General features: G+C 42.8%; 3 protein-coding genes across 4 annotated transcripts in view; all 3 read left to right on the forward strand.

The window, feature by feature from the left end:
* arhgap1 (Rho GTPase activating protein 1) overlaps window positions 1-4,595 on the forward strand; it is a 16,682-nt gene extending 12,087 nt beyond the window's left edge. The window contains exon 13 of the mRNA XM_060049083.1: window positions 31-4,595. Within this exon, the coding sequence (XP_059905066.1) occupies window positions 31-186 (156 nt within the window). The 3' untranslated portion in view covers window positions 187-4,595. The remainder of the gene's footprint in view (window positions 1-30) is intronic.
* Window positions 4,596-6,433: 1,838 nt separating this feature from the next.
* LOC132455288 (gap junction beta-2 protein-like) lies at window positions 6,434-12,610 on the forward strand. 2 transcript variants are annotated; one of them, XM_060049131.1, is made up of 6 exons: window positions 6,434-6,733; window positions 9,235-9,415; window positions 9,861-10,013; window positions 10,335-10,492; window positions 11,408-11,614; window positions 12,182-12,610. In XM_060049131.1, the coding sequence occupies exons 2-6, from the start codon at window positions 9,242-9,244 to the stop codon at window positions 12,189-12,191; spliced, it is 702 nt and encodes a 233-aa protein (XP_059905114.1). In that variant the 5' UTR covers window positions 6,434-6,733; window positions 9,235-9,241; the 3' UTR covers window positions 12,192-12,610. The 2 variants fall into 2 exon arrangements, with proteins under 2 accessions (XP_059905114.1, XP_059905115.1); XM_060049132.1 differs by having other exon boundaries at window positions 9,238-9,415.
* A 2,504-nt stretch (window positions 12,611-15,114) lies between these two features.
* On the forward strand, window positions 15,115-18,744 carry LOC132455219 (E3 ubiquitin-protein ligase TRIM39-like). The gene is made up of 2 exons (XM_060049044.1): window positions 15,115-15,437; window positions 16,770-18,744. The coding sequence occupies exon 2, from the start codon at window positions 16,772-16,774 to the stop codon at window positions 18,398-18,400; it is 1,629 nt and encodes a 542-aa protein (XP_059905027.1). The 5' UTR covers window positions 15,115-15,437; window positions 16,770-16,771; the 3' UTR covers window positions 18,401-18,744.
* Window positions 18,745-20,000: the final 1,256 nt, after the last annotated feature.

Raw genomic sequence — 20,000 nt, forward strand, 5'->3', positions numbered from 1 at the left:
CGTCCGTCCGTCTGTCTGTCTGTGTTTCAGGTGGCGGACAACAGCGAGATCAACAAGATGACCAACAGCAATCTGGCCGTGGTGTTCGGTCCCAATCTGCTGTGGGGGCGGGACAACGCCATGTCACTCAGCGCCATCGGACCCATCAACAACTTCACCAGAACCCTGCTGGACCAGCAGCAGTAGAAAACCCCGCCCCCTTCCCTCCTCTGGCCAATCAGCGTTGGCCTCAGATAACGGCGCCTCGTCTCGAGAAAACCTGATCCCCAGACCAAATGTTCCAAGGGTACTTGTTCCTTCGTATCGCTTCGTCTGCAGCCCTGTTGTCAGGTGGACCATATGTCCTCTTATTTGTTTTAGTATTAGTTTGTTTAATTTGGTATTTTGTTGTGGTCACAATTTTGAATTTGCATTTGTTAGCCTTTTTTTCTATTTGTTTCTATAAGTTTGTGCCAAATCGCCGTAACCTCCCTCCCTTTCGGCAACGTGGTTTTGACAGAAGATAACCACTCTGTTATGACCTAAACCTAGTCTCAATCCATCGCCAGAGAACCCCTGTAGCCACTCCACCTGGCTCAATCCCTGATGACCTTTGACCCCCGAGTGACCTTGAACCAGCCCCTCCCTACTTTCATCTCCCCCCTGGACACTGTTGTTTAGGCAGCTGACCCCCCCCCCCCCCTCCCGATCTTTATTCCTCATCTTAAAAAAAAATACATAAAAGGAGTCTCTACTCTCTAGTCTACGCAGACGTCGAGATCTGTGTACATATTTCTCGGTGTTAACTTCTCGTGTCTTTTTTCCAACTAGTAGAAAACGATAGAACCGCTTTCGGCGTTTAGACACCCGTTTTGGCGGTTTGTATTCGTGTGCGTGAGTGTAACCCCGGAGGTTGTTTCCGTGTCGTCGAGTCTTCTGGTGTCTTCCTCTGCTTCTGTGTGCAACGCCAAAAAAAACATAGAAACACGATTTTAAGCTTTGTCCGCCCCGACTGGAGCGTTCGTAGACGAGGAGGTTCTGTCGTGTGTCTTCTGCTACGATCAGCTGGTAGAGTCATGGGTTTAGTTTCAGTTTCGGTTTTTTTCTTCTGAATCATTTTCTTCCACCTCAGCGTCGTTGCATTGGCTTTACATTTTAGCTTGCTATGTGGACTCCATAGATATTATCGGCCCTTTCGGACACTTTGATCCGGGGTGCTTTCGACGACGGCTGATGTGTTGTCACTTGGTTGGTGGTACCCGGGACCAAAAAATAGTACACATCTGATGAAAATAAATATGAATTTGAATTTGCTTTACTGACTCCCCCAAAGAGAGAGAGATAGTGACGTTATAATACTACTACTGCTTATAACGTATTTACCAAGCTCCGCCGTCATTCGTAGTCACATTAGCTGGGTTCCAGGGCTGTGGTTGCATTCAGACTCTTTCAGACAGGTGTTTCATGACTGGGACCACACATTTCTGCTCATCGACAATCTATCCGGTTTGGTTTGGTTTGTTCATCTGCTGCTGTTGGTCTTTTTTGCAGGGTTGGGTTGAATGAGTTGTAGCACGTTGTAGCACTGCTCTGGAAACGTATGAAGACCTACCTGTTGATTTAAACCATATATATATATATATGCCTCACATCGCTCTATTCTTATTGGCTAAAATATTGCTAATGCCGTCACTTGATGCTCATTTCAGCCAATTGTAGACGGCGGTGGTGTTTGGGGTCCAGTTTCTGTCGTTTGAGATCATTTGACCATTTAAGGTAACCTCAAACCCATTTCTGGTAGTGACTTGTTGGTGATTGGTTTTGCAACGCATCATCTTTAGATATTTCTCCAGCCAGCTCCAGGGTTGCCTTAGCGATGTTGTTTGGGTCAACTGTGTACGTTAACCTCATGCAGTGCAGCATTTTCCATTTTTTTTCCCTTTGTTATTTGTTTATTTATTTGAAAAGAAATTAGTTTATCCCGCATTGGTTCCCCTTTCTTTGACCATTTCCAAACAATGGAACTCACCCAGTGTTGTCCTGAAACGTTTGTGTGGATGTAGGGATGTAAAGCAACCTAGAGAAGGTCTGGTCGGCTCCCCCCTATTCAAACTCTGCAGTGTTCTCCTCTAGTCAGGTGTTTCTGCCGCAGAACGTGAACGGTGGAAGTGTCTTAATGGAACGTAGGCTTCAATAAGTTTAAAAAATGACCTGTTTTTTTTCCATCTACCTCTCGACATGTTTGGGGACGGTCACTTAGTGTGGTAAATCGTACCCCAGCCTTCAACTCCTGGGAGTCCACATTGGGCTTTTATTTTGAAAGGGCATCACGAAGGCCTCGGTCCTGGCATGCTGATACAAGGGTTATTCCCCTCAACACCATGGCGATGAGGAAGGGCTACATGTCTGGGGACTATAAATGCTACTAGATGTATGGGTCATGTAGGGTTTCTCTTGCAGCGCACGACGATACGTAATTATGGACATTTAGTAAAGCAAAAAAAATTAAACCTGTAGCCTTTTACGGGATTTATTGTTCGATATATAGTGTGTTCGTTTTATGGCTGTATGATGGTGATTTTGCTGAAGTGGTTAGAAACAATCTTTTGTGCTGAAGAAACGTTATATTTTTTTGTACCCGCCTGTCATTCGAGTCGGACTTGAACTCATCCCCCGTGTGGTTGTATTTCAGACGTAAAAACAAAAGGTTTGTACAAAAGTAGTTCCGCCAACCGGACTTAGCTGGTGTAGTTTGTGTAAGAAACAGAAAAATCGTAGCGCAACCAGCCACTTAAAGGGCTTTAATGTCTATATATTTTTCCAAAATTAAAGTCCCTTCCCACACCCAAGTTAATAACATAAAAAATATCACCCATGGATAGATAGATGGCTGTGGGTTTGGAGTGAATTCATGGTGTTCTGTTCTTCTAATGTCGTGACTGAATAATTCATTTTTTTTAACGCAGAGAAATGTGCACGACTGAAGGTGAACCGAACTGTTGTTGGTTTTTCTTTTGGGACTTTCTTCCAAAGTCATGTCGATGGGTTCCTTTTAACATTGACATGATAAGGGTGTTTGTGTGTGTGTGTGTGCGTGTGCGCGTGTCCATCATGGCGTTCATGCTGAGATGGGAGTAGTGAGAATTCCACCAAACTACCCTAAATTCAGCCAACCATTACAACCTGTCGTAATGGCCGCCCTCAATGCAAACAGATGCAGATTGCTCTTAAGTCTCTCTGTGTGTGTGTGTGTGTGTGTGTGTGTGTGTGTGTGTGTGTGTGTGTGTGTGTGTGTGTGTGTGTGTGTGTGTGTGTGTGTGTGAATTGATGAACAACATTCTTGGCTTGGCCTGACCCCAAAAGGTTTAGATTGCACTACATTTTTCGATTTTTATAGGACTTTGACCTTGGCCGAACGTGATTAAAAAATTAACTAAATGTGTGTGGTTGTGTAGTGTGATTGAGGTTTTACAGGAAGTGGTTACCGCTCAGGTCGTACACAATGGTTCACGGACGCAAAACAACATGGGGAAGAAGCAAAGCCCTTTTATTGAGTGTATGCATGCGTGTGCCTTACTGTTCTGTCCTCCGTGGTCATGTGATCAAGTGTGCCCTGATATTCCATAGATTCCTATTTTTCCTTCCAAGTGTGAGGCTAATTAGCCGTGAGAAGCCATTTCGCCACACCATATCCATCGTTTGTGACATCACAAGTCAGAGTGTCTACGACTGTATGACAGATCCACCCCCGGCCTGGCACTTGAATCCGGTCGACCAATCGACTCCTTCCAGCCGGTTGGTCACTCCCACGTTGGGATGTCACACATTTTTTTAAATGGCTCTTAATGGCTTTTCAGCAAGACACCTAGTGGTGAAATAGGGGTCCTTTAAAAAAAAAAAAAAAAATGATATGTATCTAAAAAAGAAGAAAGGCAACCAGATTTGCATTGTTCTCTGGTCGCAGTGGTCGGATGGCACATTCTCCCTGACGACTGGTGTGCAATGGTGAATGAATACATAGATGTATTGTAAGACGGTAACATCTGTATTTTCATCTGTTGAACTCTGCCGGAGTACAACAGGGTATCATTCCTAAGGTGTTAAGTGTATTTTTTTTTTTAAGTACTCTTCCAGAAATTTGTATTAAATCACTATCCACATTGAGGAGATAATTTGGCGAGGCATGTAGACCAAGTTATCGACGTGAAGAACCAAGTAGCCATTCCCTGGTGTTCATCACAACTATCTTTTACTCCTCTAGCTGATTTGTTTTCTCAAATCGACATTACCTTCAACCAATGAGTTCCGCATTATTTCAGACTATAATCGATTGCTTAAAAAAATCTGGTGAGAAATGACAGCCAATCGTAATCTATGAAGCTGTTACTGTAATGCTTGTTTCTATAGTGATGGTGACCTCTTTTTGGGGTATTTTCTTTTTGTTTTTCTCTGATCTTTTTCTGTAACGTATAGTGATGTTATTTCTGAAACCGTGTTTTTCATCATTTACTTTTTGATATGTTGTTGATACCATGTGTCTTATCTGTATGATGGAATGGTGATTTAAAAAAACAATGTGTACGACGAATAATAAAAAAAAAACATGAGACATGTAATTCTGCTCTGGAAACTGGTTCATATATGGTTTCACTTGATGTTTCACAGCATTTACACTTCCGTATAAATGCAACTAAAATATTTATTACTTTCTATTCCATTCTCTTTTTTGAGAAATAACTTTCACATCCACATCCTCATCTGACCTATAGCGCATTAAATGTTTTCAACGCACCAGATAGGCTGAAGGAACATTCACAGACTTTTGACAATGAGTATTCATTTTAAATAACCTAAACCCTTAAGCCCATTTTAGATCAATAATTTGAGACAAGAAATAACAATGTAAATTAAACAACAGATGCATTTTGGCTATAATCTTGCTCAATTGTATATCGTGCATTGTCCCTGTCAAATCATTTCATAATTTAACATGGATTTTGTTTAAATCTGATCAGCAATACAAACTCATGCATTCAAATTATAATCCAAACTTCTTATTTTTGTTTCATCACCCCAGAATAGATACACACAAACACGCAAATAACAATCAACCTGTTTGCTCCATGCACCTGCCACTTTCCCGCTCCTTTCAAAGTAAAAGTACCACGTGCGGTCAATTCGGTGTGAAACCGGTCCCACGGCTCGCAGCAGTAGCTGGCCGGGGGCGTCTCAGTGCTCCTACTGGCTTCTGAACAAAGACTCTGGAGCCGCAAGCCAAGACCTCCCACTGCTCCAAGACCGTGTCCTCCTAACATGTGCATTCCCTCTCCCTGTGTGTGTGTGTGTGTGTGTAGGAATAAGTACATGCATACTGTACGCTGTATGCACTCTCCATATTGTACTATTGCTGTGTGTGTGTGTGTGTGTGTGTGTGTGTGTGTGTGTGTGTGTGTGTGTGTGTGTGTGTGTGTGTGTGTGTGTGTGTGTGTGTGTGTGTGTGTGTGTGTGTGTGTGTGTGTGTGTGTTCGTAGCAGATACTGTGGAACCATATTTGTTGGTTGTTACGAGAGAGAGAGAAAGAGAGTAAGAGAGACAATAATAGGGTGTCCACTCCTGACAGTGGCCGCTCTGTTCCTCCTCTTGGCAAGGCTGTCCAGGAGGTACTCGGTTACCTCTTTCTCTCTCACACTCTCCCCCACTCTCCCCCCCCACACACACACACACACGTCGATATAGTCAAATTTGGAAAGTACCCACAGCATACACTGTGCATGTACTTATTCACACAAACACACATGCACACACACAAGCACACACACACACACACACACACACACACACACACACACACACACACACACACACACACACACACCTCTCCCTGTGAACAGTAGAGCGTTTGTCCACCGTTGTCCATTCACCGATGTGTATCGGTAAGTGTCGCTGTTAGTTACACAGATCTGTCGATTATAACCCCAGACATCCTCTCTCTCTCTCTCTCTCTCTCTCTCTCTCTCTCTCTCTCTCTCTCTCTCTCTCTCTCTCTCTCTCTCTCTCTCTCTCTCTCTCTCTCTGTGGCCATCTCAGACTCAGGTCTTCATCTCTGGGGGCACTTTTGAGTTTTAATTTTGTTGTTTAACTTTTTTTTTCGACATTGTGTCTGCGTTAGAGAGAGTGTGTTATGCATAAAGCTAGTTATTAATGTGTTGGTAATAAATTGTAAACACACACACACACACACACACACCCCTTCAATAGAAAAAATAAAATCGGACTCGCATGGTCGGTGATCCGAGCAGATTAGAGACAGCATTGTAAATGATTGGCTGCCTCAGCCTGGTAGGGCTTATTTCATTCATTTTCTTTTTGTGAGCGAAGACAATACATCATGACTACATCGAAGAAAAGGGCATAACCTTAGAAAAAGCTTGTATCCTCCACGGTTTAAAAAGATGCGCCCGCACAGAGCCCCGCCCCCACGTGGTGGAGTCCTCAGGTGGCTCAAGCGAGTGAAAGCAGGAGCGACGAGACGGACCCGTGAAGACGCAGCAGCGGACCACATCTCACCTGACCTCTGCTACAAAAACCTGTCTTCTGATATAAAACCAGCTTATGGTCCGTTACTTCATCGCTATAGTTTTCAAAATGTGATATCTGCGTTACCGCGTCTTACATCTATAGACGACCGCGTGTTTTGTTTTGCCTACAAAGAAGATAACCCCACAGGTTGTAGCGTTGACGTCTTAAAACTCAGGTGAGACAAGTTTTATTTTCTTTAATTATTTTTTTGCTCATGTTTTAGTCTAACTTGGATGTGACCATATAGTTTGACCATATGTAATCTACTTATCATTTACTTTTATAGAAAAATATAAAATGTAGGCCTAAAAGAAAGATTGAGTTCTAAGACTAGAGATTTTTGGGATAATTGAAAATGCACCAAACGTTGATGTCTCTTCATGATGACATATTCTAGTCAATGTAAGGCATTCTCAATGCACACATGAGCCTATTGTATTAAATGTAGGCCTATATTTATTATCAAAAGTTTACTAAAAGTGGTTAACCTTTCATCTAAATATTTCAATAATATTTCAGCCCCGTGGGAACATCCAAATCTCGCGAGATCACATTCTGTTTCCGAATGGCATAACGTTAAATAGCCTTTACATTCATTTATTTTGTTTGTTTTTTAAATGTGAATGAGCCGTTCGAGCCGTGGTTCGCTGGATGTCCATGTGAATGGCGAGGGGACAGCAGTGCATAATGATTGATTGAGGACCTGAGTGGGGTCCATTCAGTAGCCCACAGTACGACGGCGTAGTGGGCTGACCGCAGGTCAAGAGTTCACATGAATCCCGCTTCCCTCCCCTCGTCCTACTCTGGATGTCATTCCTTTTCATCTTCTTCTCCCTCTCTCATCCCTCTCTTTTTCTTGCTTTCATCTCTCGCGGCTGACTCCTATGGCGACACATTAGTGCCATAATTCACTAATGTGATAAAAGATGCATTCGGGCGTATTATATTATTCCACACGCGTAGATATTAACTGCGAGCGCACAAATGATCTCTGCGCGCGCAAAACAGCCTCTCGCGCGCGCAAATTACCTTAGCGCGCGCAAAACAGCCTCTTGCGCGCGCAAATTACCTCAGCGCGCGCAAAACCTCTCGCGAAAGATGTTTTTACGCTCTCGCTCGAATTTAATTTTGGCACTATGGGGGAGGGAACCAAGGCAGGGCGGGCTTTCCTATGATTGGCCGTTTCTGAAGCGCGATATTTGATTGACAGCCCTCCTCAGCCCTCCTCTCATTCCATTCTGAATTGTACAGTAAATGGCTGAAAAACGATAGTTACGTATTGTAACTCCAGATTCTATGAGTATATGCGCAGCCTTTTAAGTGTCGGCCTCATTGTCCTTTAAATAGCTGAAGAAAAGCTGTTTATTGGGAGCAGAACGTCCGCCGGCGCCCGACTATATCTGCGTCGTTGAGGCACGCCGCACGCGGACGTAATTGAGGCCCACGCTGTTGGTGGTCGGGGATTACAAATTTTTCAGTGCTACGGCTCACGCCTAGGGATAACCCAATAGCAATAGCCTTAAAAGGCTGCGCCTATACTCATAGAATCTAGAGTTACAATAAGTAACTATCGTTTCAGCCATTTACTGTACAATTCAGAATTGAATGAGAGGAGGGCTGACAATCAAATATCGCGCTTCAGAAACGGCCAATCATAGGAAAGCCCGCCCTGCCTTGGTTCCCTCCCCCATAGTGCCAAAATTAAATTCGAGCGAGAGCGTAAAAACATCTTTCGCGAGAGGTTTTGCGCGCGCTGAGGTAATTTGCGCGCGAGAGAGGCTGTTTTGCGCGTGCTGAGGTAATTTGCGCGGGCGAGAGGCTGTTTTGCGTGCGCAGAGATCATTTGCGCGCTCGCAGTTAATATCTACGCGTGTGGAATAATATAATACGCCCGAATGCATCTTTTATCACATTAGTGAATTATGGCACTAATGTGTCGCCATAGACTCCACAAAACTCTTACTTTGAAATATATTAATGCATCGAAGTAACAATAACTAGGCCGAATAGGGGAATTGTTATTGGTTATTATTATAATTTTATTCTATATGTTGCCCTGCATTCTATGAAACATCCATGCTATCTTCGCCAACCAGATCCATCTTAATTCTTAAATTTGCTTACTTATCAGATTTATTTTCTTGTAAATTGACCCCTTTCCGTTCCAAACAATAATAATTGGTCATCCATCCAACAATGAGTAGCCATTAGTAATAGCCTACCCTATAATTACTTCAACAGAATGTATCAGCATGTTAGGAAAGGTTTGGCTTGGACACGATGGGTTGCCTTGCATCCCATTATCTGACACACAGAGCTTCAGTTGTTAGTTTTTCTGTGGGATCCGTAACTGATACGTTAATCCACTATAAAAGACTGAACACCAGTACTGTACTTGTGGTCCTCCCAAATAAAAGCACCACTCCACAAAGATGTCTTGTGGTACTCCAAAGTAAAAGCGTTATTTGAACAGAATGCTCTCTTGTGTCATAACAAATAAAAGCACAGCTAAACTAGAACCCTCTCTGCAGCCATTCAAAATAAACGCACAACTCAATTAGAACACTCACCTGGGGTCCTGAAAAAATAAAAGCATGACTCAACTAGAACGCTTTCGGGTGGTCCTCACCCGAAAGCGCGACCCCCCCTGAACCAACTGTCGGGTGGTCCCCCCAGCAGCAGCATGCCGTCGTGGGGGGCCCTGCTGGCCCAGCTAAGTGGGGTCAACCGCTACTCCACAAGCTTGGGGAAGGTGTGGCTGTCGGTGCTCTTCATCTTCAGGGTGATGGTGCTGATCGTGGCGGCCGAGAGCGTGTGGGGAGACGAGCAGACAGACTTCACCTGTAACACCCTTCAGGTGAGTCCGTCGCCCACGGTAACCAGGTATGAGGAGAAATCTGGCAGGGAAATAGCGATTCGAACCCGATTCTATATTGATGCATGATGCTATTGGTAATTGTAGAATCAACATTGATGCAAATAACATGACAGTTCTTCTCTGCTTCAATACATCATCAACATTATTTCTATCAATATTTTGCATAATTTGCTGACAACTGCCTCAGTAAAATACCTTATTCTTTTATTTTGTATCAAAAAAATTATACCGAACATCATACTATGTGATAACCAGCCATAGTTAGCCGCGCATGACCTGGTTTAAGCAGTTATGGGTTAAGCCAAGGGTTGGCTGACATTAAGCCAAACCTCAAAAAAAGCACCACCATCTGGTAGGGAATTGCTATCGCATCTCAACCCCCTTCTTTTACATCTCTTTCCTCCTGCTCCCTTGTTCTCCCAAGCCGGGCTGTGAGAACGTCTGCTACGACCACTTCTTCCCAGTCTCCCACATCAGACTCTGGTGTCTCCAGCTGGTCTTCGTCTCCACGCCCACCCTCCTCGTCGCCATGCACGTGGCCTACCGTAACCACGGCGACAAAAAGAGACTCCTACAGGTGCGTGTCAGTTGGCTTTTTTAACGGTCCCGTGTGAACCCTTTTATGTAAACAGTTCCAACTGTTTCCACAAGTAAAAACATTTGTGTATTAGGAAATTACTGGTTTTTATGTTTTGAATAAACCATACCTTGTCAAATGTTATTATTAAATGCTCTATTCCTATTTTCGTGCTTTGTCAAGCCGCATATTTTTCTGTGAGAGAAACATACAGTAAACACATAGAGCTGCATTCCAGGTCAAATGTGTGCATTTCTATATGGTCTTTGGATGTCTCTTTTGTTCTACTCTACTCCCTTTATCACTTTGTTTCCCTGCCAGGCGTCTGTGCGGGCTGGTCTCTTTGGCACCCGTGGCTCCGAGGCCGAGGAGGCAGAGCTAGAGAACCTGAAGAGGCGGAGACTCCAGCTGACTGGTGCCCTCTGGTGGACGTACGCCTGCAGCCTGGTGGTCCGGCTGCTGTTTGAAGCGGGCTTCATGTACGCACGCACAGCCCTGGGCTGGGTCCCTGCCCGACCCACAAATCACAACCTACACTCATAATCTGAGCGTTTGACCTCCCATGCTGTCAGATTTGACCCCAAATGATGTCATTACTTCATAATTATTATATTCCTATCAGGGGGACCAGTAGTTAAAGGCACCCAGTGCAACTTTCGAGGCTTAAAAATAAACATTCAATTTCTAGTCTTTTTTACACGTAGTAAGTTTCAATAACTCCATACCATTACATACCGACATTTAAGCAGCAAAGATGAGACGTCGTTGTGTGGTGAGAACTGATACAAAATCGATAACAACAACAAGGCCGCCATTTTCTTTATTTTTTGTAACCTACAATAAATAAAGCAGGCTTCCAGTCAATGGAAAAATGGCTTCTCCCCACCGGCGATTGTTGTTGTTTACGATTTTCTATCAGTTCTCACCACACAACGACGTCTCATCTTTGCTCCTTGAATGTCGATATGTAATGGTATGGAGTTATTGAAACTTACTACGTGTAAAAAAGACTAGAAATTGAATGTTTATTTTTCATTGAATGTTTACATAAAGTTGCACTGGGTGCCTTTAAAGGTGACACATACCACCAGGTGTGAGTGCGGTTAGACGGTACAAGCCGTTTTGTCAGACATCTAGGTGGACACGAATACTTGTAATGTCAGAAGAGGCCGATTCTCACAACGGCTCGTAACGGCTAATCACTCACACCTGGTGGTATAATATGTCCCCTTTAAACGAAAACGGTCACCCAATACCAAAATGAAATGCCTTCCGTTGAGCATTTGAAAACCCCCCTTTTTTTTTCTTTGTTTAATGAACGCTGGATTAGTCCGGGACTTCGTCTAACCCCGTCCCTCCTCTGTCCCCCCTCTTTCCCACGGCGTCTTCCCCAGGTACGTCCTGTACGCGCTCTACCGCGGCTTCCAGATGCCGCGGCTGGTGCAGTGCGTGGAGTGGCCCTGCCCCAACGTGGTGGACTGCTTCGTGTCGCGGCCCACCGAGAAGACGGTGTTCACCGTGTTCATGGCGTCCGCCTCCAGCGTCTGCATGCTCCTCAACGTGGCCGAGCTGGCCTACCTGGTCGTCAAGGCCGTCACTAGGTATGGGACGGTTGTGCTACACTTTAGCTCCATCTGCTGGTAGGGACGTCGGTAACACTTTGCACTATGGGTACCTTTATTAACCTTTAATGCAGTAAGCATTATTGTGTAGCATTAGCATAGTGTTTAGGGTTAGGGCTAGGGGGGCTGAGTTAGAAGTAAAGGGATTGGAGATGATTTGCCAGTGCAACCAGAGTAACTGTAACCCTTACACTGACCATAACCTTATTTATTAATGTAAAAATTAAAAACCTTAGTTAACATTTAGCAACATTAGTAAATGATGAGTTAACTGTTAATAACCGGTGCTTATTATCGCAATAACTAATCATAGGTATTTAGGTTATTCATTTTACCCCCGACTGTAAAGCCTCAGGCATCTATCACTGTGTCAACAGGACCCTCTAGCGATTTGGGATTCAATTTCTCGATTTAAATTTCTTCAAAAATAAATACATCAAAAGATACATCCTTGTTTTCATGAGATATCCCATGTGATGCCACCTCATACCGACCCTGTCAGTCTTGTGTTGACGCTCGGTTATCATGTTCTTCTCTAACCTCCAGGAAGTCTTGAGAGAGACGCTTCCTGACTCCGCCTACTCCTCTCAGGGGCCCTCGCTATATAAAAGGGCCCCTTGGAACGAGTAGGGCCCCCATTGCTGAGCTCCACTTCGGGGGAAGGATGGAGTTGGACTTCATTGATGAATTGATTGATTGATTGATTGATTGATTGATTGATTGGTTGTCCTCTTACTTTGCTTGAGCCACTGATCCTCTCCCTGCATATCATAGTGGTCAGCGGCCTTTAAAAATGTAGCTCTAATATCAGGCTAGATACAATGTTTGTACAGACTCATGTTCCGTAGTCTCTGTGATGTGTCCTCCATCTGGATTTTAAAGCTCTTGTTTTACTGTTGTTTTTTTCTAATCAAATCTCAGCTAATCAAATGTGACACTTTCCACTGTAAAAAATACACTTCTGTTTGGTTTTTATCCTTGCATCGTTTTTTGGGGTAAATATATGTATAATATTTGTATATACAGGGCCGGCCCGAGGCATAAGCGATACAAGCGAGCGCTTGGGGCCTCCTGACCGCCAGGGGGCCCCCTATCGGAAAAAAATAATTATAATTAAAAATAATTAAAAATAATTTTATTTAAATGTTTTATTTTGATTTCAGTTTAAGATTGCACATTTACAAATCTGTTGAAAGATCTGTTTATTAAACTGATACTTTAAAAAAAAATACAAATGCTGTTGTATTTAATTATTTTACAATTTTACTTCAGTAAACCACACTTGATGCTTCACTTTGAATATGAAAGTTTAAAATAAATCTGTGATCTAAGTGCCCTCTAAGGTTAAAAGGTGACTGTTTTGGTGTAAATAACGACTATAATAATACAGGGGTCTATCAAGGGACAAAAGTCTAGAATATTTTTGGCATGAGAGCAACTGAATGAGCCTTCCAGGCCCATGAGGTCAAGGGGCACTGAAGCTCAAGCCCAAGTCACCATCTCAATAAGTCAAAAAGCAAAATGCTATGAATATGCTTAAATTTAGGTATTTCCCTTCTCCAGCTGGCCATATAAAAAATACAGGAAATCACATCTACGTAATTCAGTATTAATACAATTGATAATGTCAATTAATTCATTGTCAAATCATTGTAGTGTGACATTTTTGTCTATAATCGTCGAGCGCAAATGACTCCGCTAGGGGGGAGGGGGGGCCCCAATATCAAATTCTGCTTAGGGCCCCCGAAAGGCTTGGGCCAGTCCTGCACACAGTGAATAATGGAACACACTCGTTAAGATGTGTCGTTACATGTCATTCAGGGTCTGGTCTCTCACGATTAGTATACGAGAATACTGTTAATTAGGGAATCATGTGACAAAAATAAATACATTTAAAATGAAGGAATATTAAAAACGAAAGATTAGCGACGTTAAAAATGTCAGGAAAAATATTTTGGACCACAATTTGTTATATATAGGCTAATGGGAAGAAAATCTAAAACGTCAATTTCATTTATTCATTCTGATGGATTCTTCATAACAAAACCTTATGATATAGTGAACCATTTTAATAATTTCTTTATTGGTAAGGTTGATAAAATCCGGAATAACATGCAATCAAGTGATGGGTAAAATAAAATGGATTAATTAAAGAGGCCATGATGAAAAATGTTAACTGTCAATTTGAGTTTCATCTAATCAGCATTGAAGAGGTTAAGGGAATGTTAATGTCACCACCTGACAATAACAGCTCAGGCACTGATAATCTTGATAGTAAAGTTATGCCCCGTTTACACCATCCCGCTAATGGCCGCTAATGGCCGATGGACCACCGATGTGGAAGTCGGGGTGATTCGGGTGACATCGGGCTAAAAATGTATGATCGGGTCAATTTATCGGGGTAGCATTTACACATACCCGATGTTATAACGATAACATAACGATTTATGCCAGGGAAGACATCCGAAGTGCGTTTGGCGTCATTTGACGTCATTTCGAATGACGCCAAACACGTCAAATGACGCGTTTGGCGTCATTTCGGGAGAAGGAAAAGGGGAGACTGGTTTAGACTGATATTTATTTGTATATTTATTTATATTACAATAGCGATTTTATAATAATAGAACGCCGGTTCTAAATGGGCGAAGTACCCCTTTAATTATAAAAGTAGGACATCCATCCATCACCCCCTACTTATACCCAAGTGGCAGATTGAGGGTCACAATCTGGTCACAATCGTTATTATTTATTATTTGAGGGTTTTCGAGGGTCTTTCGTGTGTTGAGGTTGCCGATATAAAGACGATAAAACACGATAAAGCGCGGAAGATTAACGAATATAGCCGATGTACCCCAGGAAAATTCCCGAACGACTTGCGATGTCTTACATTATACTCTATTCCCGATTATAGCCGATTAGCCCATAGCAACACCTGGTAACCGATTCTACCCCGATAGACCCAAAATTAACAAACATGTTCGTTCTTTGCCGATGTTGCCCGATTATTGAGCTTTTCTTCCCGTTGTCTAACGATGTTCCCGGGAAGAGTAACGGTGTTTCCCGGTGCAACCACGCTATTTGCCGATGTTATAACGATAGCTGCTGATTTAGCCATCGGGCACCATCGGGGCCCACTATCGGGTAGGTGTAAACAGGGCATTAAGAGCTATGGCTTTATTTTAGTTTGACATAATGTCAAAAAGTGATTGTCTGTTGTTTATATTTATGTTTCGGACCCCAGGAAGCCAAGCTCTCACTCCGGTGTGTTGCTAATGGAGATCCTAATAAATCAAACTCAAAATCAAATTTCCAAATCGTAGTCGATATTTTTTTATAGATTTGATGCATTGATGTTGTATACTTTCTGACCAGCATAACAGCCTTGTCTAGATTTTCTCAACCCCGCCAAGCAATTCCTCCTCCACACACACACACACACACACACACACACACACACACACACACACACACACACACACACACACACACACACACACACACACACACACACACAGACTTAATAGACTAAGAATAAAGACCCATGTTTCCCATAATAGAAAGAAAAACACTAGCCTCGTGTGTTTCTGCTTGTGTGCGTGTGTGTGGAAGTTGAAACGTCAGTGAACTGTGTGTCAGTGGGGGTGAAGTCAGGTGTTAGGGGAGGAGAGGAGATTACGCCATGTTGAGGAAACAAAACTTAAGGTCCATAAAAACAAAAGCTACCAACGTGGAAGCTCATTCAGGCGAAAGAAATACAACGCATTTTGGAACTAATTGACTGACAGACAGGAACCAAAACAAGGTGAGTTAAACTGCACAACTTTCAGATAAGTTAAAACTGAGGTTTTGGAGTTTAACACGCAGCTGCGCACGAGGTTGAACGTGATTGCTGTGTAACGACTCGAACAGGATCAGCTGATTCCTAGCTGACTCGGTTTTAACTGCTTGGAAACAGGAAGTACTCTGATTTCTAGTATACCCCAGAAGATGACAGTCTTAACTTAATGGTGGATGCATTTTGTGCTATAATTACCACCAAAAACTTAAATGGGAATGTAAAGTGAACTTTAGTATAATGAAACTATCAGAGGCGGACAGAGTACACAGCTTCCTTACTTGAGTAAAAGTACAGATACCCCTTGCTAAATTTTACTCAAGTACAAGTAAAAGTACTACAGTCAGATGTCTACTTAAGTAAAAGTACTGAAGTACTTGTTTTTAAAAGTACTTGAGTATCAAGAGTACAAGAGTACATTTTCTAAATATTGCATTACTACTGCCACAGTGCTTACATTTATGTATAGAAACGTCCTACATGGAGTTATGAAAAATTGTAATACCTTGGAGAATGTAAAAGGAATTGAAAGTAAAATCAAGTCCCCACTGGGGGTGTGATTGCTGACAGGCTGAAGGCCGTCCTAATCAGTGGCGCCTGCACAATCCAATCACGTTTGGGGAAACAACAAATTGAGGGTTTCCGAGATTTTTATTTTCTCCTTTTATTTTTTAGAAGAAGTAACGGGTACTCACGGTTATGGATAGAAATGTAGCGGAGTAAAGAGTACAATATTTGCCTCTCAAATTTACTTGAGTAAAGTCATGAGTACTCCCCAAAAATGAAACTCGAGTAAAGTACAGGCCTATCTGGTGTAATAAGTGTAAATGTATCATACCTAATAATAATTCATAAAGATAATTGTGTGTGTGTGTGTGTGTGTGTGTGTGTGTGTGTGTGTGTGTGTGTGTGTGTGTGTGTGTGTGTGTGTGTGTGTGTGTGTGTGTGTGTGTGTGTGTGTGTGTGTGTGTGTGTGTGTTTGTTGGTTATGATGGAGCCTTGTTTCATCCTGCAAACTGGTTTAGTCTCCTCTAAAACCGCGTACATTTCGAGATTAGACTAACACGCACAAAATACGGCCTCTAGTGTCTGGTGTGAATTTCTCTGAAGACACAGCAATTGTGATCAAGGTAAAACGCAGCTGCAGGTTAAACCACAAGTACATATGACACAGCAATGGAGCTTAAGTGACTTCTTGAGTTTAAAACCGTGTTAAACTCTAAAAAGTGGCTAAGCTAGCGACAGAGCAATTGCCCCAATGAAATTGCTCAATACATAAACCTTGTCTTCTCTGTCTAGGAATGGCCTCTGCTATCACTTCCTGGTCTGAGGAGAACTTTTCATGTTCCATCTGTCTCGACGTTTTTAGCAGCCCAGTTTCCACACCATGTGGACACAACTTCTGCAGAACCTGTATTACAAAGTACTGGGATGGACAAGTCAAGTACAAATGTCCTGTTTGCAACGAGCTTTTCCACACTAGACCTGATCTACGGGTCAATACCCTCTTATCAGAGCTGGCTACTCAGATTAGAACAAATTTACAAGTAGAAGAGCAGCCCTGTGTTGAACCAGCAGAAGTTCCCTGTGACGTCTGTACTGGGACCCAGCTGAAGGCCGTGAAGTCCTGCCTAGTATGTCTTATCTCTTACTGCCAAACCCACCTGGAACCGCATCAGAGAGTCGCAGGCCTGAAGAAACATCGACTGGTCGAGCCTATTGACCATCTGGAAGACAGGATTTGTGTGAAACACAATCAACTTCTGGAGCTCTTCTGCCAGACTGAACAAGTGTCTGTATGTCAGATCTGCACAGAGACAGACCACAAGTCACATCCTGTTGTACCTCTAAAGGAGGAATATGAAGTGAAGACGGCCCAGCTGGGGAAGATAGAGGCTGAAGTTCCGCAGATGATCTGGGAGAGAAAACTAAAGATTAAGGAGATCAAAGACACAGTAGACATGAGCAAGAAAGATGCAGACAGAGAGATAGCTGATGGTGGGCAGGTCTTCATTGCTCTGATAGGCTGTGTTGAAAAGTGCCAGGATGATTTCAACCAAACGGTTAAAGAGAAACTGATATCCACAGAGAAACAAGCTGAAGACCTTATCAAAGAGCTGGAGCAGGAAATAGAAGATCTGACCAATAGATGCTCAGAGGTTAAGCAGCTCTCATACATTAAAGACCACCTTTACTTCCTCGAAGCCTTCATATCTCTGAAGAATCCTCCACCCACCAGGGACTGGACGACGGTGGAGGTCCGTCCTCCGTCATACGTAGGGACCTTGAGGAGATCCCTGGATCAGCTGGAGGAGACACTGAACATGGAGATGAAGAAGCTGTGTAATGATGCTGAACTGAAGAGGGTCCAGCAGTATGAAGTAGATGTGACTCTGGATCCTGATACAGCTCAACCCCGTCTCATCCTGTCTGAGGATGGGAAACAAGTACATGATGGAGGTGTAGTGAATAAACTCCCAGACAACCCTAATAGATTTACACAGTATATACATGTTCTTACGGGGCAGAGCTTCTCCTCAGGGAGCTTTTACTTTGAGGTCCAGGTTAAAGACAAGACTGCATGGTGTTTAGGAGTGGCCAGAGAGTCCATCGACAGAAAAGGTAAGATCATAGTGACCCCTGAGACAGGATACTGGACCCTTTACCATGACAAGGATGGGTTTGTATTTAGAGATAAACCCGCTGTCCGTCTCCCTCTGAGAGCCGAGCTCCAGAAGGTGGGGGTGTTTGTTGATTATGATGAGGGTCTGGTCTCCTTCTATGATGTGGAAGCCAGGGTTCATATCTACTCTGCTACTGGCTGCACCTTTAGTGATTCTCTCTATCCAATCCTCTGTCCAGGTTACTGTTATAATGGAGATAAAAACTCTGCACCCCTGATCATCACACCTGTCAATCAAACAGACTAGGACCTTTGTTTGATGATTAAATAATCAAGCAACCAAAACAACTAATGTTGTTTCCTGAATTAGAAGCTCTACTATGTGAGATCTGAGAGAATTTGATGTTGTACTGCTATCATGTAACAAGGATAAATTAATTATTGAAATAACCCTGACAACTGTAAAAAAAATAACCCATGATATATGATTAGATTACATATACTATATTGATCAATGTCTGATTGACAAAATGTTTTAATGTAACAATATCAACAATTTTAAATGTTTGGGGCATGTAAAACATTATGAATGATAACATAATCAAATGTTTGTACACTTTTTAATTCAATAAAAATGTGTAAAAAGTAAAATTGGCTCATTTTCTGTGGAATAGCTTCATTCTCCTTATTCTCCCTCGCTCTCTCTCCCTTCGTCCCTCATTCTCTCACCCTCTCTCTCGCTGTATTGTTCCTCTCTCCCCCAGTGTTCGGTCTGTCTCTCCATCTCTGTCTCTAATCTGCTTTCTGTATCTCGTCCTAATATTCTTTCTGTATCTCTCGTCCTCTTTGTCAATATCTCCTTCATGTCTTTCATCTTCTTTCATTCTCCCTCACCACATTTCTTAATCTCTTTCCCTCCATCTTTATATATCGTAATCTCTCACTTTCTCTATTCAACTCAACTCAATTCTCTTGATTGACATGAATGTTGAAACACTGTTGCCAAACCATTTGACAAACAGAACAAAACAACAATTAATAGTTACCAACACTTGAATGATCATATAAATGAACACCACTCACAATGAATCCATTACATACCAAATGAGTTGGCAGTCAAACTGAATCTCTTGTAGCATCCATGGATCTAGCAGGCAGTGCTACGCCTCTGTCCATCTCCCCTCACAGCAGTTTCTGACAGCAGGGATGTTGAATGAGTTCTGGATGTGTAGGATTTAATCAAATATCTTAGTTCCTTGTCCCTCATACATTAGGAGGAGGAAGTGGTCTTCTGTCTCCCTCTCCTGGGGACAGAATGGACCCAGCCGGTCTCCTCTGGGTAGCCAGGTCTGCCTGTGAAGGCCTGGCTCTATAGCCAGGCTGTGTCCACTGAGCCCGGACGTCGGCAGGGATCTCCTCACAGAGAGGGAGTCTCTCCCTCTCACCTTCAGTGAAGGGAGGGAGGGAGGGAGGGAGGGAGGGAGGGAGGGAGGGAGGGAGGGAGGGGAGGAAGGTATTATTCAGTACCTATTGAGAATAGCTATTCCACTCAATACATATTGTAGAGAATGTTCCTTTTCCACAAGATATGCCCCATTCTACTTTTATCAATTTGAATTGTAGTCAAGAAAGTTTACAAACATTTTATTATGTTGTCATTCATAATGTGGTATACATGAATCCAAACTTTTTGTTTAAAAAACTGGATGTTCAGCTAAACATACACTTCAAAGTAAACATTTTCTAGTCGCTGTAATCATTTGCAATTTTATATCATTACATTTATAGAGATATGAACACTAACTAAACATTTAGATTGGAAGACAGAGATATTGATGACAGTCAGCTTCACTGCAGGAGAGAGGGAGGGAGAGAGAGAGGGAGGGGGAGGGAGAGAGAAGGTAGAG

Source organism: Gadus macrocephalus, chromosome 4, assembly GCF_031168955.1.
Source record: "Gadus macrocephalus chromosome 4, ASM3116895v1".
NCBI classification, from domain to species: domain Eukaryota; kingdom Metazoa; phylum Chordata; class Actinopteri; order Gadiformes; family Gadidae; genus Gadus; species Gadus macrocephalus.

Bases quoted from the DNA above. Each gene is read 5' to 3' on its own strand.
- LOC132455288 (XM_060049131.1), top strand. From the start codon at position 9,242: ATGCCGTCGTGGGGGGCCCTGCTGGCCCAGCTAAGTGGGGTCAACCGC. The intron at 10,014-10,334 runs GTGCGTGTCAGT...TTTCCCTGCCAG, and splicing joins ACAAAAAGAGACTCCTACAG to GCGTCTGTGCGGGCTGGTCT. The intron at 10,493-11,407 runs GTACGCACGCAC...CGTCTTCCCCAG, and splicing joins CTGTTTGAAGCGGGCTTCAT to GTACGTCCTGTACGCGCTCT.
- LOC132455219 (XM_060049044.1), top strand. From the start codon at position 16,772: ATGGCCTCTGCTATCACTTCCTGGTCTGAGGAGAACTTTTCATGTTCC.